This window comes from Budorcas taxicolor, chromosome 1, assembly GCF_023091745.1.
Source record: "Budorcas taxicolor isolate Tak-1 chromosome 1, Takin1.1, whole genome shotgun sequence".
NCBI lineage: Eukaryota > Metazoa > Chordata > Mammalia > Artiodactyla > Bovidae > Budorcas > Budorcas taxicolor.
Window position 1 is genome coordinate 66,371,888 of NC_068910.1, and position 14,031 is coordinate 66,385,918.

Here is a 14,031-nt window from a genome sequence, read left to right on the forward strand (position 1 = left end):
TGCAGAAGAGGCTGGAAGACGGCAAGCAGGGAGCAGGTACCAGGTAGAAGACTCGCGTGTCTTTATGGAAGGAGCAGGAGAAATCCATCAGCTCTTAGGGCCTTTGCACATGCCGTTCCTTGGGCTTAGATTGCGCTCGCCCTAAAGGCTTGCATGCTGACCCTCCATGCCCTCTGATCTTCCGCCGCCTGTCGCCTCTTTAGAGAAGCCACGTGCTCCAACCCTGGCCCTCCGGCACACCCAGCCCGTTGCAGCTGGCTGCAATGATTCTGAAACGAGTCTGCTCCTCCTCCCGCTCCTGCAAGCTTCAGGAGCACAGGTGCCTCATCTGCTGAGGTTCTGCTGAGCCCAGTCTTGTCACCTGGATCTGTATTCCTCAGCCAGTATTCCCCAGGAAGGAGCAGCAGGAGAGGAGCTGTCTGCTAGAAATCGCAGGCAGGCTGGTCTCACGGGTGGCGTCCTGAGCCTTTGATACAGCGGTCGGGAGGGGGGTGGAGAGGGAGAGGACAGACAGATGTCCTTCTGCCCCTTGAGGATGGGGCGCGGGTCGGGGGAAGGTTCCTGCCAGAGATCACACCAGCGGAGGATTCAGACTGTGAGGTCCTTCCCCTGGGGGCCTCAGGACTCCAAGGTAACACCCCAGAGAGGAGGCGGAGGGGGTCTCCTGGCGGCGCCTCTGCTGCTGGGGCTGGAGGGTCAGTGAGCAGGGCAGAGGTTCCCAGGCCCAAAGATCCGGATCCTGAGAAGCACAGGGAGGCAGGAGGGAATTAACCTCCTGTCTTCAAGCGTGCTGGGGGCGGCTGCTCGGGAGACAGTACCGCGGGGAAGCAGCCCCTAGGGACACACATTCCTTAGCCAAGCCGCATGGTTGCTTTAAAAAAACACCGAGCTTCTGGCACGTTTGGGGGCCGAACATTCCAGTCTCTGTGGCAAGAGAACACAAGGCCCCAGAACGCAGGGATGAGAAATAAAGGACCCAGTGACTCAACGCCTGTGTGACAGGTTTATTGTGGCGCGCCGCCTGGGCCTGGCAACCAAGTCCACAGATGTGACATTTGAAAGCCTCATGCATTCCATTGGTTCTGTTGGCTTCCCTGCTGCCAACCAGCCGTGTGAAATCCGGGGCAGCTTCTCCCCCTCTGCTAGGAGGGCTGCTGAGGCTGGGGCCCGGGTGTCCCTGCACGTTTCGAGAGCACAGGAAGGTGTCAGGAAAAAAAAAAAAGCTGCTGGCTTTGACACGGGTGGGCCTCCCGCTGACACAGAGGGGGCCCCCCCGCTCTGCACACACGTGAATGAGGCAGTCTGACAGTTTTCGGCAAAGCTGTCCAAGCTCTTCTCTCTGAAATCCCCATTTGCAAAAGCATGTCTTCTGAAAAGTCTTAAAATGCACACAATCTGTGGGCTGCCTGAGTTGAATGCAAGAAAGCAGGAAGTCAGTTAAATGCATTCCGTGATTCTCACCAACCAGGCACAAATGCCTCTTCTCCCAGCAACGGTAACAACAAGGCTAATATCTACCGGGAGCTTAATATCTACTAGGTGCTATTGTGATTTTTCCATTTGGACATGAGGAAACTGAAGCACAAAGAAGGTTAAGTAATCTGCCCGTGACCACACAACCCGTAAGAGGCAGAGCTGGGATTCAAACACTTGTGCTGGCCTGCCATGCTGCACTGCTTCCTAGCCTCTAAAAGGGCCCAGGATACAGTTATGCGGCTCCCTCACGCTCCCCTATACTATCTCCCCAGAGGAAAATAAAACGTTCCAGGGAATTCCCTGATGGTACAGTGGTTAGGGTGGCTCAATGGTAGAGAACCCACCTGCCAATGCAGGAGATGCGTGTTCGATCCCTGGGTCGGGAAGATTCTCTCGAGAAGGAAATGGCAACCCACGCCAGTATTCTAGCCTGGGAAACCCCATGGACAGAGGAGCCTCGTGGGCTATAGTCCATGGGGTCGCAAAAGAGTCGGACATGATTTAGTGACTAAACAATTACAACCAGTGGTTAGGACTCAGCGCTTTCATTGCCGTGGACTATTTCAGTCCGTTTGGGGAACTAAGATCCCCTAAGCTGCACAGCGCAGCCAAGAGAAAAGAAAAGGAAAGAAAAGCAAGTTTTCCAAAATTTTAAAAGAAATGGAGCCAAATATTACACTAATATTGTAGATAAGTTGTGTTATTATATATGGCAGCCAAGGAATGAAAACTGAGAAGCGAGGCTGGGCACAGAGCAAGGAGGGCAAGGCTGTCTTTGGAAAATCTGCCTACAGTTGGGGTGAGAAGGACTAAAGGCTGAGGAGGCCAGTGGCATCTCAAGCCTGTGTGTTGAAGGGGTTCGAATCCTTCCCTCCCATGGAGCCTCAGCCAGGGGAGGACCACACGAGGGGAAGGGAAACTGGTTCTCCATCTTCCCACAGCTGTAGCCCCTGATGAAGAGAAGGCGGGTGGCTCTGAGGCCCTGGCAGAGATGGGGCTGCTTTCTCAAAAGCACCAAGTGAGAGAGGAGCAGACGGCGAATCTGGGAGCTGCCTTAGAGAATGTCACTGCAGCTCCCGGACCCTCAGCGCCCTCAGCTACAAACTGCAGGCTGGATGCCCAGTGCTCTCCAAGATTCCAGCCTCACCGACTAATCTACCTGCCACCACCCTGGCCTTTTCCTGTGAGGGGAGCCTGGACTGCAACAGAGTGGACTGGTGTGCATGAAAGCATGGGGCAGGGCCCGAGGGGGGAAAGGACAGCTTGGGCCCTGTAAGGGGAGTCACATGACGCGATACTGAGTGGCGTAGCGTTCTCCAGGAACAGTGGCAGCTCCTCCTCCTGGGTCTGTTAGGAGAAGCTACATCTAGAAGGTGCTCTCATTTTTAAAGCACTGAGAGGGTGACAGGCAGGAAGGCCAGGGGTCCCCGAGTGGCAGGCGGTAATAACTGCACGTGGTAGATGGTTTTTTTTTTTTCCCTTCTCTACACAAGATGAAAAGAGGCTTCTTTTAATTCTGTGTTAAGGACATCTGCCTAGAGCTAACCAATGTATTTTTCTTATGGAAATGTTTTTCTTAAGCTATATTAATGAAACTATGTATTTGCTTTGCAACTTGCCTTTCTTCAAAATGGTTCTGCCTAAGCCTAACTTTTTTTTCTTTTCTCAAACCTTGGGCTGCTAATGGCTCAACAAACCAGTATTCCTGTCAATTGTTTTATGGCCAGGGTGGGGATGACACGTTTCACGCCATCCTATCTCAAAATTGCCTGTTGTGGAGGGGCCTGGTGAAACTCCCCCAGCCTTGAGGTGTCTCTCTTATCTGATTAATGGCTTTCTAACAGACATAAAACACCTTGCTAAAAACTAGCAAGGGGGCACTCCTTCTGTCCCCTTCTGACGTCTGTCAGCTTTCCCTATCTCTATTACACTTTAACAAAACTTTGCCACACAAAAAGCTCCAAGTAGTCAGGCCTTGTCTCTGACCCCAGATCAAAATCCTCTCCTCCAGAGGTCATGAATCCTGGCTCAACACATGGCTCGCAGCAGCAACCTTTCAACATGATGGGCTGGGTCAAAAGGAAGGGACACTTTCTCTTTGAGGCTCTGAAACTATGTGCCAAGCAGATGTGGGAACAGCAGCCATCAGCCTCTGCCAGAATCTTTGATAAAGTTATACTTGTCTGCTTGCTGGTGGTACTGTGACCAAGCTACTGATGTGGGCGTTTAACTTATCTGTAAATCACGGTCTCTCTGTGTCTGTCACACACACACACACACACACACACACACACATACAACATTGCTGCTGCTGCTGCTAAGGCGCTTCAGTCGTCTCCGACTCTGTGCGACCCCATATACGGCAGCCCACCAGGCTCCCCCATCCCTGGGATTCTCCAGGTAAGAACACTGGAGTGGGTTGCCATTTCCTTCTCCAATGCAGGAAAGTGAAAAGTGAAATTGAAGCCACTCAGTTGTGTCCGACTCTTAGTGACCCCATGGACTGCAGCCCACCAGGATCCTCCGTCCATGGGATTCTCCAGGCAGCATGCTTAATAGGAAGTTGTACTGACACAACAATTTCATGGCTGATTCTCATCTTCTATAAACAACACAAATTTTTGTGACTCAAGTTACATTATCTTTAAAAAAATGCCTGAGTTTTCAATTTAACGAACAGAACCTTCTTAAGAGGCAATGGAAACTTCTGAAATGGAATTGCCACACACCCAGGAAAACATTCTGGAAGTCTGCTTTTTATGTGTGGCGTTTTCTTAAAGAAAGGCCCAACATAAGCCTGGCTGCAATGAAATATTCACATGGAGCTATCGTGATCCTTGACTTTATTATGTTTCTCTATCCTACCAGATCCAAAATATCAGACATTTCTAAGAAAGGGCTATTTTTCTGGACAGTTATGGAACCGCTGGCATTCCATGCAGTTTCCATAAAAAATGCTCTTGGCTATTTTGGGAATGAAAAAGAATGAATAGGATTAGCTTATCACTTTGCTAGAAGGGAAAATGAACATTCACTGTCCTTCAGAAGTGATTTGCACTCTGCCAGGAAGCAGGACTGACTGCGTTATCAGGCCCGTTCCCCAGCTGAGACCAGGGCTGGCACGGAGACATGGCAATGCCCCAGCATCTCTGGTCCTCAGCCTCCTTCACTGACCACTGATGGAGCGGCTTTAGGAACAGCCCCTGCCAAGGAGACTTGCTCTGGGGAAGCTCACGCCTAAAAGGGAAGGTAGACACAGCATGCTCTCCTCTCCAGCGGGGATGGATTGTGTGAGGAGAACCTGAACTCAGTGCTTTCCTCTGTTTCACTAATCCCCGGACCCACCCATTCAACAGGCATTCTTGAGCACCTATCCTACAGCATGCCCGGTTGTTTGAGTGTACTAGGTTGAATCACATGCAATTGCTGTTTTATAGGTAAGAATATTGGCAAATGTTTCATATGGGTAAACCACTGTGATGGGCTTCCTAAACAAGGGTTAGCAGGCTCTTCTTCTGGCGGCACCCGAGAAGGTGGTGGTGGTGGTTGTTCAGTCATTGAGTCATGTCTGACTCTGGGACCCCATGGACTAAAGCACGCCAGGCTTCCCTGTCCTTCACGATCTCCTGGAGTTTGCTCAGACTCATGTCCATTGAGTTGATGAGGCTGTCTAACCATCTTATCCTCTCAACCAGAGAAGAACTCACCAAGCATTTGTCTGTTCACCCACTAACAGGGAACGTGAGCTGGGTCTAGACCGCTGTGAGACAGGTTAGTTTTACCCTACCGATGATGTGCTGTTGCCATAGCAATCCCGCTTAGTTTGAGAGGAACTACAGACGACCAGTTACCACTTGTTAGGGGATCTGGGCCTGCCCATTTTCCTCCCAGAACAGGGTGGACATGCAATGACATAAAGCTCTGTAACTTTACAAGGGAATGAATCCTTCCTTTAGACTGGCTTCTCCCAGACATCATTTTAAGCCGAGGCAGCCGGGAGCAAGGGCCACGTGACCGCCTTCAGCCCTGTGGGTTCTGCTCTGCACAGCAGAGGCAGCCAGACACAGAAAGGCAAGTCAGAACTGCAAAACGAAGGCCCTCTCATGTGTCCATGTGCCTCTGGGGCAAAATTGTACTGAGTTCAGTCGTAAAAATATTCACCCAGAGCAACCAGGGGAATATTGCCCACAGTAGCCAGAGGGACGAGAGAGACCAGGCTTTCTCAACCCTGGTACCTGTGACATGGGACCATGTTCACTGTGGGGGGCGTCCTGTGCATTGCATGATCTTCAGCAGCAACCCCAGCCTCTACCCACCAGAGGCTGTAATCTTCCTTCCCTCTGGATGAGAAGCCCAGGGTCAGAAGGACACTATGATCAAATGTAAACTGCATGATCTGTGAGGGGGAAGGAGCAAGATTCCTAGGGACAAACCTGTGTCAACACAGCCTAAGAGGGTTGGTCTACAGACAAGGGGACGGAGAGAAAGAGTTGTGGAGAGGATTATCGAGGATTACCCACCTTGACAATTGCATCTCTGCCAGCCAAAACTTAAAAGCTGGAAACACTGACTTATACGGGTGAAGGGGGCGGGGTGGGGGGATGGGCAAGAGACAGGGCTTTGCTGACCCAAGGGGGTGGGCTGGGGGGCAGTGATGGGGATCTCTCCCTGTACCTTGGGGCCCTGGTATGACACTTCTGCCTCAAACAGCCCATTCTCTTCCCAGCTTCATCCGGCTCCTTCTCATCCTTAGGTCTCCCTTCTTTCTGGAAGGGTTTCCTGATCTCTCCCTGCAGCTGCCCTTCCCAAACGTTGGCTTTGGATGTCCTCCTCAGGGTCACCTGGCATGCGTTAGCTCTCCTGGCACAGAATGCATCAGCTTCTCTCTCTCTCACACACACACCCCTCATATATTTATGTACATATACGTGTGCAGCAGTTTGGTTTTCTGTTTGTTCCTCCCATTAGAAAGTGAACTCCACGAGGACAGGGACCCCAGTCTTCTGTGATGGAGCAGCACTCTCTGCCCCAGAACCCAGAGCAGCATCCACACCTGGTAAGTCTCTCCCCGCAACTATTTGCTGAACTGATGAAGGAACTCACTCTTCCACTGAATGGCAGGGGAGGACCAATAAGCGAGGTTCCTGAACGGAATCAAGCCCATGGTCCGTCGTAGCCAACAGTTTCATCAGGGTGTACACCAGTCTGTTTCTGCAAATTCAACTGGAGCTTGCAAGGCAGACAGAGATGGCAAACAATAGCATGGAAGATGTGAAAGTTTCAGTATTTACTTACATCTGTCAGCTCAACAGACCCTTTTGTGATACACCTTTCAGGCAAATGTGTGGTTCTCTGAGTCACATTGCTCACCTGTCAATGTATCAATAGCACATACTGAAAGCCTGATGAGAGTTAAGCACAAAGTTGAATTGCCATCTTTTTGTTTTCCCTATTTTTGGCTGCACCATGCAGTGTGCAGGATCTTAGTTCCTCGACCAGGGATCGAACCCCTGCCCCTTGCAGTGGCAGTGTGATGTCTTAACCACTGGACCACCAGGAAAGTCCCAGGAGTTCTATTCTTCAAAATCAGTATTAGGAAGGGTACCTGTCTGCATGTTGATCAGGGAGGGGCAGGTAGCAGGGTAAGAGCGAGGGTCCCCATGGCATCTGTACCATAATGGACACGTGGGCAGCAGGCCACCTGCTTAGGTCTAGTCTGGCTGGTTCCCCGTCACCACTGCCACCTTCCAACATCAAGAACACAGAGACATTTCCATCTAACTTTTATATGAAGAATTTAATTATCTATACACATAACTAATTCAAAAGGTTGTATTACAGTTGTTAAAGCCGCAGGTTTATATATTTATATATTTTACATTCATATTCATGAAAATACTGACGCGCCAGCGAACAAGGCGGTGTCCTCGTTCTCGGCACCATGTGAGTGGAGAAGGACCGCTACACAATGGCCAGCACAGAGTCCCCCAGGGGACAGACGTAAAACAGAAGATTGCTACTGTTAAAAAGTCATTAGTAGAACCGCTAGGTTGTGCTTGAGGCTCCCTGCCCCCCAGCCCCGTTTTCTGTGCTGTCAGCAACGGCGTTTTTATTGAGAGCTTCCAACTAGTTTAAAAGACACACATGGCTTCAGCTACAACATCCAACACATCAACGGACCATGAGCTCCATTTCATATTAACCTGTAGAAATTCCACAGTCTAGTTAAAAAATGTAAACATTGGAAATTAATTGCAGGGAGACTCCTATACATTCTTTCTTGTCAAGAAAATTATTTGTTTGAAATAGTCATTCCATGAAGTCACTGGAATAAAACTTGGTGTAACAGAGACTAAGGCGAGATTGTAGATACTGTCGACCGTGACAACCTCAAAGGTATAGTCTACGGATTTATGGTATGAACATATGCAAAATTAAAAACCCCAAACAGAAAACACCAACTCAACCAGATAAATCTGAGACCGAACAAAAACACACATGCTTTCTCATGGGGCTACAAGGTCACTGTGCAAAATAAAATTAATGCAATATGATTAGAGCATCATACAAGGTAATAGCTTTTGCCATGGAAAGAACTAATTTCATATGTACAGGATGTATTATTACATGCTCAGCAAGGTACATCTGATACACACAAACAAGCACAAAACACCTTCTGTTTAATTGGCCTCATTCTACACGTCTTTAAAACAGATACACTGAACTTCTCTGTACTTCTACAGTAGGGGGCAACAACCCAAACTACACAATTTAGTTGATAACACTGGACAAAATGAAAAACAAAAAATACATCAAGTCTCAGATTTATGGACATTTGGAACATTTTTTTAATAGCACATGCAGCATTCCTTGATAGTGGGTCTTTTTGCAAAACCAAAATAGCAAAGAAGTCATTCATTTTTTTTAATTAAAAGGCTAAAAGATTTATTGAAAAATAATTTGAAAACTATTGAAAGCACCTGTGCAAAGGTGGGGGGAAGTCAATTTGAGTCACTAGGAAAGCCACAAAAGGACCCACTACCCTGTGTATTTTTGTAATTTTTTGCTTCTATCTCTGCAAGTAATAACTCAACATTGTCATCACATGCAACTAAGGTAAAATGAGGTAAACTGCTCTGCAGTGAGTTCTTCTACTCAGAAGGCAGTAGGTGATCATGCTGGAAGTCACATGATCAAGGCTGCATCTCCCATCATCCCTCGGGGCAGTGATATGGGATAGTGGGTCTCTTTGAGGACTTTCAAGCCTGAGGGGGGGGTGGACAACATATGATTCCTAGAAAAAGGAGGAAAACAACACATAAGCAAAACAAAACAATGAGCAAAATTCAAGCTAGGAAAATGAGTCAGGCATGTAAAACAGCATGGTGCCAAAATGATTAAAAAGGAAAAAAAAAAAGAAAAAGGGGGGGAGGGGAGGGAGGGGACATGCTACAGAAGGAATGTTCTTAAAAAACCAAAAACCAAAAACAAAAAAACCAACAAAGCGAAAACCCCACGAGATAAAAGTCTTGCATTACGAGGAAGGTCTTCAAAGAGACTGTTGCGAATGCAGCAATGGTCTAGCTAAGTTCTGCAAACAGAGCTCAGCAGAATCAGAGCAACGCTGCACGTCTCACCGTGAGACGCCATTGAGGAGAGGCGGCCGGGCGCCGGGGCACTTACATTGCTGGCTGGGGTCTGTGTCCGGGGTCAGCTTCACGTAGTTGGACGGGAAGAGCCCCACCTGCCCGTGGACTTCGCCCTTCCACCAGTCGGGGTCCTCCTTGCTGAGGACATTGATGACCTGGCCCTTGCTGAAGGCCAGCTCGTCGTCATTCTGCGCGGTGTAGTCGTACATCCCGATCACCTGGCACACTGCGGGAGACAGGCCCGGTGAGCGGGAGGGGGCGCGGGCTGCCTGAGGGTCTCCAGGCCTCCCGTGTCCCGACCGTGTCCTTGCCCGAAGAGGGCGGAGCTACCTGGAAGGCTCTGAGGGCTTTGTCTAAGTGTGGGCAGTGGAGGAAGCTGGAGGACTGGGGACCAAGACAACAGCAGAAACGGCAGGCTTCGCCTTTAGTTCCCAACCCATCTTCCTCTTTCAGGTGTCCCGCTGTCCGCAGAAAACGGGCAGGGACAAGGGAGAGCTACCAGGGAATTGCTTCTGTCTGAGGGTGGCGACGCTCCTTCAGGGTGCTGCCTCGGGATGGTGGCCCATCTGCACACGCAGCTGCGGGCCATGGGGACTCGAACCCAGCTCTTTTTTTACTTTCCTGATTTTTTTGTTGGATTGTTTTTTGCTGTCTGTTTGTTTTTTTAAGGTGGAAGGTGATTACCAGCTGACCTCCAAAAAGTTCAACTCTTGTACTCAGCTGTGTCCGACTCTTTGCGACCCCGTGGACTGTGGCCTGCCAGACTCCTCTGTCTGTGGGATTTTACAGGCCAGAACGCTGGAGTGGGTTGCCATTTCCTTCTCCATGGGATCTTCCCGACCCTAGGATCGAACCCACGTCTCCTGTCTCTTGCCGTCTCCTGCATTGGCAGGCAGTTTCTTTACCACCAGCACCACCTGGGAAGCTCTTAGCGAAAAGGAAAACCAGTGCCTTATTCTGCTGTACTTTTGTGTCTCAAAATCTTATCTCCAAGAAGCAATTTCCACATTCAAGGATAATTCTCCTTTTCTCATTTTCCCTCAAACCTACAGGAGGTTACACTGTTTTTATTCCCTGGCATTTTTACACTTCAGAGAAGTCTGCCTAGTTAGCTGTTACCCCTGTTCATCTTTCCTGACCAACCTGTATACAGGCTCAGGCTTTAATGATGTTCCAGCTAATCCCATCCCCTCGGCAAACAATTTCTGTGGGTTTTAACCAACCTGATGAAGGGCACGCCACTAGGCCTCCCCAAGGGAGAGGAGACCCAGTGGGCACCACACCCCTCTGCCCACAGGAGGCCAGGGCTCAAGCACAGGGGCCCAGCCGGGGTCAGGAATCAGTCACAAAGTTGGCCAATCCTTTCATTTCTTGCAAAGGCTGCCAAGTTTTGATCTGATTTCACTGGGGATGTACAACACAGACATTTAGCCACAAGGTACTGGAAGGAAAAGCCTGTGTTTTCCACAAATACCACCCAAGATTCCATTAATGGCTTAAAGACCCAAAGCAGAAGTCGGCTTCCCTAACCTCACCCTCTCACACATTACCAAAACATCTAATTTGGTCTCTTCAATCCGAAGATAGCCAACCATCTCAGCTGCGGGGCCCTCTGTTCCCTCTTGGTCCCTTTAGGAGAGCGTGTATAACATCCTGCCCATTAAACGAAGCCCCTCTGTTCATAGGAAATGTCACAGGGGAGCTATTTCGGTCTTTACTGAGCAGCACATGACAACCAACAGACCCCTGTGGCCTCTCGGCTCAATCTCCTGACCTATTTAGACCCCGGCCATTTATTTTTAGGAGGCCCTTTTTGTCTCCCCCCAACCCCCCACCGCCACCCCAGCTCAAATCCCAATTTAAATAGTTGGAAGGAAATCAAGAGAAAAATCTGGCTTCAATAGCACAGCATTCAGGGCCCCTTTAGGAAGCTGGTTCCAACAAGGGGTCTGTTGTACCCAGCACAGCAAAGCTACTTAGATATTTGGTCCTTTTGAAAAACATATTCCATATCACATTCGTGGGGTATCAGCCCCCCTAAGTACAAGAGGTGGTTACAGCCGATGTGAAAGACAACCTCCACCACTCCACAAGAGAACTGAGTGGGAGGGCTACCAGGAAGCACAGACCATTTTCCGAGCAGAGTGTAAACCGCTCACCTGTTGGGAATGCCGTTGGCTTCAGTGGGTCTGTTGGAGTGATTTTGCTCGTCCCAGGGCTTAAAAGTTTGACGTAATTAGCAGGAAACCAGCCTATCTGACGCTTTTTCCCACGTGCCTAATAATAAAAAAAATTACATTAAAATGTTTCAAAGGTTCATCCTTTTTCATGCTGTAGTTTGCTTCCGAACATGGTGCGCTTATGCCAAGCTTACGCATAACTAAAACAGAATAACATCAATAGAATCTATGGATTACTACAGTACAAAACGAAAATAGCATAGCTGAAATTCAAATTGTGGCAGCCGTTGGTCGGCAAAGCCCGGAATGTTTTCCCGTGAGCTCGATGGAGTCAGAGGACAGTGTAGCACTTACCGGACAGAAAACCCTGCTTGCTGAACAGCTCTCAGATGTCAGTTTCAGGCTGGGCAGAGATTATGGTTTATGCCAATGTTATACAAGGATTTTAGGAATAATAATAATAATAATGGCAGCAACATGTATTGGGAGCTTCTTATGAGCTAGGCTTGTGTTAAACATCAAGTATATATGGACCTACACAACAATTCCAGAAGAATACTACTACTACAATGACCACTTCCCATTTCCCACTTTCACTATTCCCAGTTCTCAGACAAAGAGAGTAGGGCTCAGAAAAGTTGCGTGATAATCTCATTGTTACAGGCTAGTTAATGGCGAGCCAAGATTCACACTCGCCTCTACGATCTTATGGATATTAACTGTACATATACAAGATGACGGACATGCAATACATGCAGGACACAAGGGGGCTGAGCTTGACCTTGACTTCAAAAGTCATCAAGCCTGTGTGATAGATGAGTCACGTTTCCCACTGTCAGTCCTTTCTCCTTCAGTTTAATCTAATTCAACACAAAATCCATTCACTGAGAACTTACATGCTGGGAGTTGCTGGAAATGGACGGTATATGACTTGAAGGAACTGATAATAAAGTTGGTGAACCAAGACTTGTAATCCTGACATAATTCTAAGAGACAAAGACTCTAATTAGGGATGACAAGTGTCATAACTACCCTTCTGCACACCACCAGGAGCAGAGAATTCAAAACAATTTACAGGGCACACATGCACGCCTACCCTCTAACCTATTCCCAAAATAAGAAAATAAAATTCAAAGAAAAGGAAGCTTTCCATACCTCACCCTTACCCTCTTATCTGATTCAATTTGTCACGAAGGATACTTCTGGGTTACTTTTAGAACATAGATCAGATTTCACTTTCTTTGTGGTCTGATAGACTTCATGCTCTTGGCTCAAGGACTAAAGCTTTTATCTTCACACTGAACCCACCCATGGTTGAAGCCACTTCTTTAAAAGTTCCCCCATGTTAATCTATCTGGTATACACTGCCGTGGGGCTCACAGTGATGACACCATTTCCTGCATCTGTGCAGTTTCCCAAGGGCAGAACACAGAACTCACTGGCAACTTCTATTTTTCTTTTAAAAGAATTTGTTATTTTTTGGCAATGCCTCATAGCATGCGGGATCTTAAGTCCTTGACCAGGGACTGAACCCATGTCAGCTACAGGGGAGGTGTGGAGTCAACCGCTCGACCACCAGATGACATTCCTGATTTCTTCACCCGTGTAGTTGCAGAAGACAAAGTCCGGTGAGAGCACCAGAGGCCCTCCTGGGCAGGCTACTGAGGGCTGAAGAACCCTCCCAAGACTCTTTCGCGTAAGGTACTAGGAGTGAGAGGATGAAAAGATAATGGCTTCTGCCCTCAAAGAGTTGATAACCTACATGAAGAAGAAACATGCATGGGAAGCTAAGTAATAGTATTGGCATCAATACTAAATGTCAAGAGAGGCTCAGGCACAGGGGCCACCATGGTTCATGGGAAGATGTCGCCTCGGGTAGGACGGTCATAGAAAGCTTCTGGAAGAAGTGGGATCTGGCCAGCTCTTGAGTAAGGGGGCGGTGGGGGGTGGGGAGGAGGCGGGAAGGACCATGTAGGGAGATGCTCTGGGCAAAGGCAGGAAGAAATCGGGGTCTGAGGCTACTGTTTGTCTTCAGGAGAGTAGATCACTGACCGAGGCCGGAGCAGAGATGTCACTGTGAGAGCCAGACTGGCAAGATGCATGGAAGGGCAACAGGGCGCACCTGTGAGCAGGCTGAGGCGGGCCACGGGGACCCCCTTAAGTCTCAGAACAGGGGAGTCACCTATGGACGGGAAGGCCACTAGGCGACAACTCTCTACAGGAAAACGAGACCACAAGTCTGCGGAAGGCCTCCCCCACCCAATGAAGGAAGAGACATATTAAAAAGGGAAGGGAGGGAAGCCCTGGCAGTCCAGTGGTTAGGACACGGTGCTTTCACTGCCACGGCCCTGGTTCAATCCCTGGTTGGGGAACTAAGATCCCACAAAGTGTGTGGCACAGCCAAAAAATATCCGTAAATTTAAAAAACAAAAAAAATTTTATTAAAGGATGAGGGGAGTGGATTCCAGGACCCCAATGGAACACTGAACCAATAAACTGTATCTTGTCTACCCTGCTGGATGGGGTTTTTAATGGCTGCCCAGCAGTGAGCTCCCAGGGGAAGTTCTGCCTTTGGCTACTCCAGGCTGTACCTTCTATTCCAGCCAAGATACCTTTCTTTAGTCCACCAGCTCACTCTTCACTCTCTGGCACTTTAGTTCCTAATTTTAATCTGCCTCATATACACAGAAAGCGCTGTATTTCTTTATTTCACCACAATGTAGATC

General features: G+C 48.7%; 1 protein-coding gene across 1 annotated transcript in view; it reads right to left on the reverse strand.

Moving 5' to 3' along the window:
- Positions 1–14,031, reverse strand: part of ITSN1 (intersectin 1) — a 241,535-nt gene that overhangs the window by 45,484 nt on the left and 182,020 nt on the right. Inside the window, exons 28-29 of the mRNA XM_052646278.1 lie at positions 11,285–11,402; positions 9,160–9,351 (exon numbers count right to left, since the gene is read on the reverse strand). Of these exons, the coding sequence (XP_052502238.1) occupies positions 9,160–9,351; positions 11,285–11,402 (310 nt within the window). The remainder of the gene's footprint in view (positions 1–9,159; positions 9,352–11,284; positions 11,403–14,031) is intronic.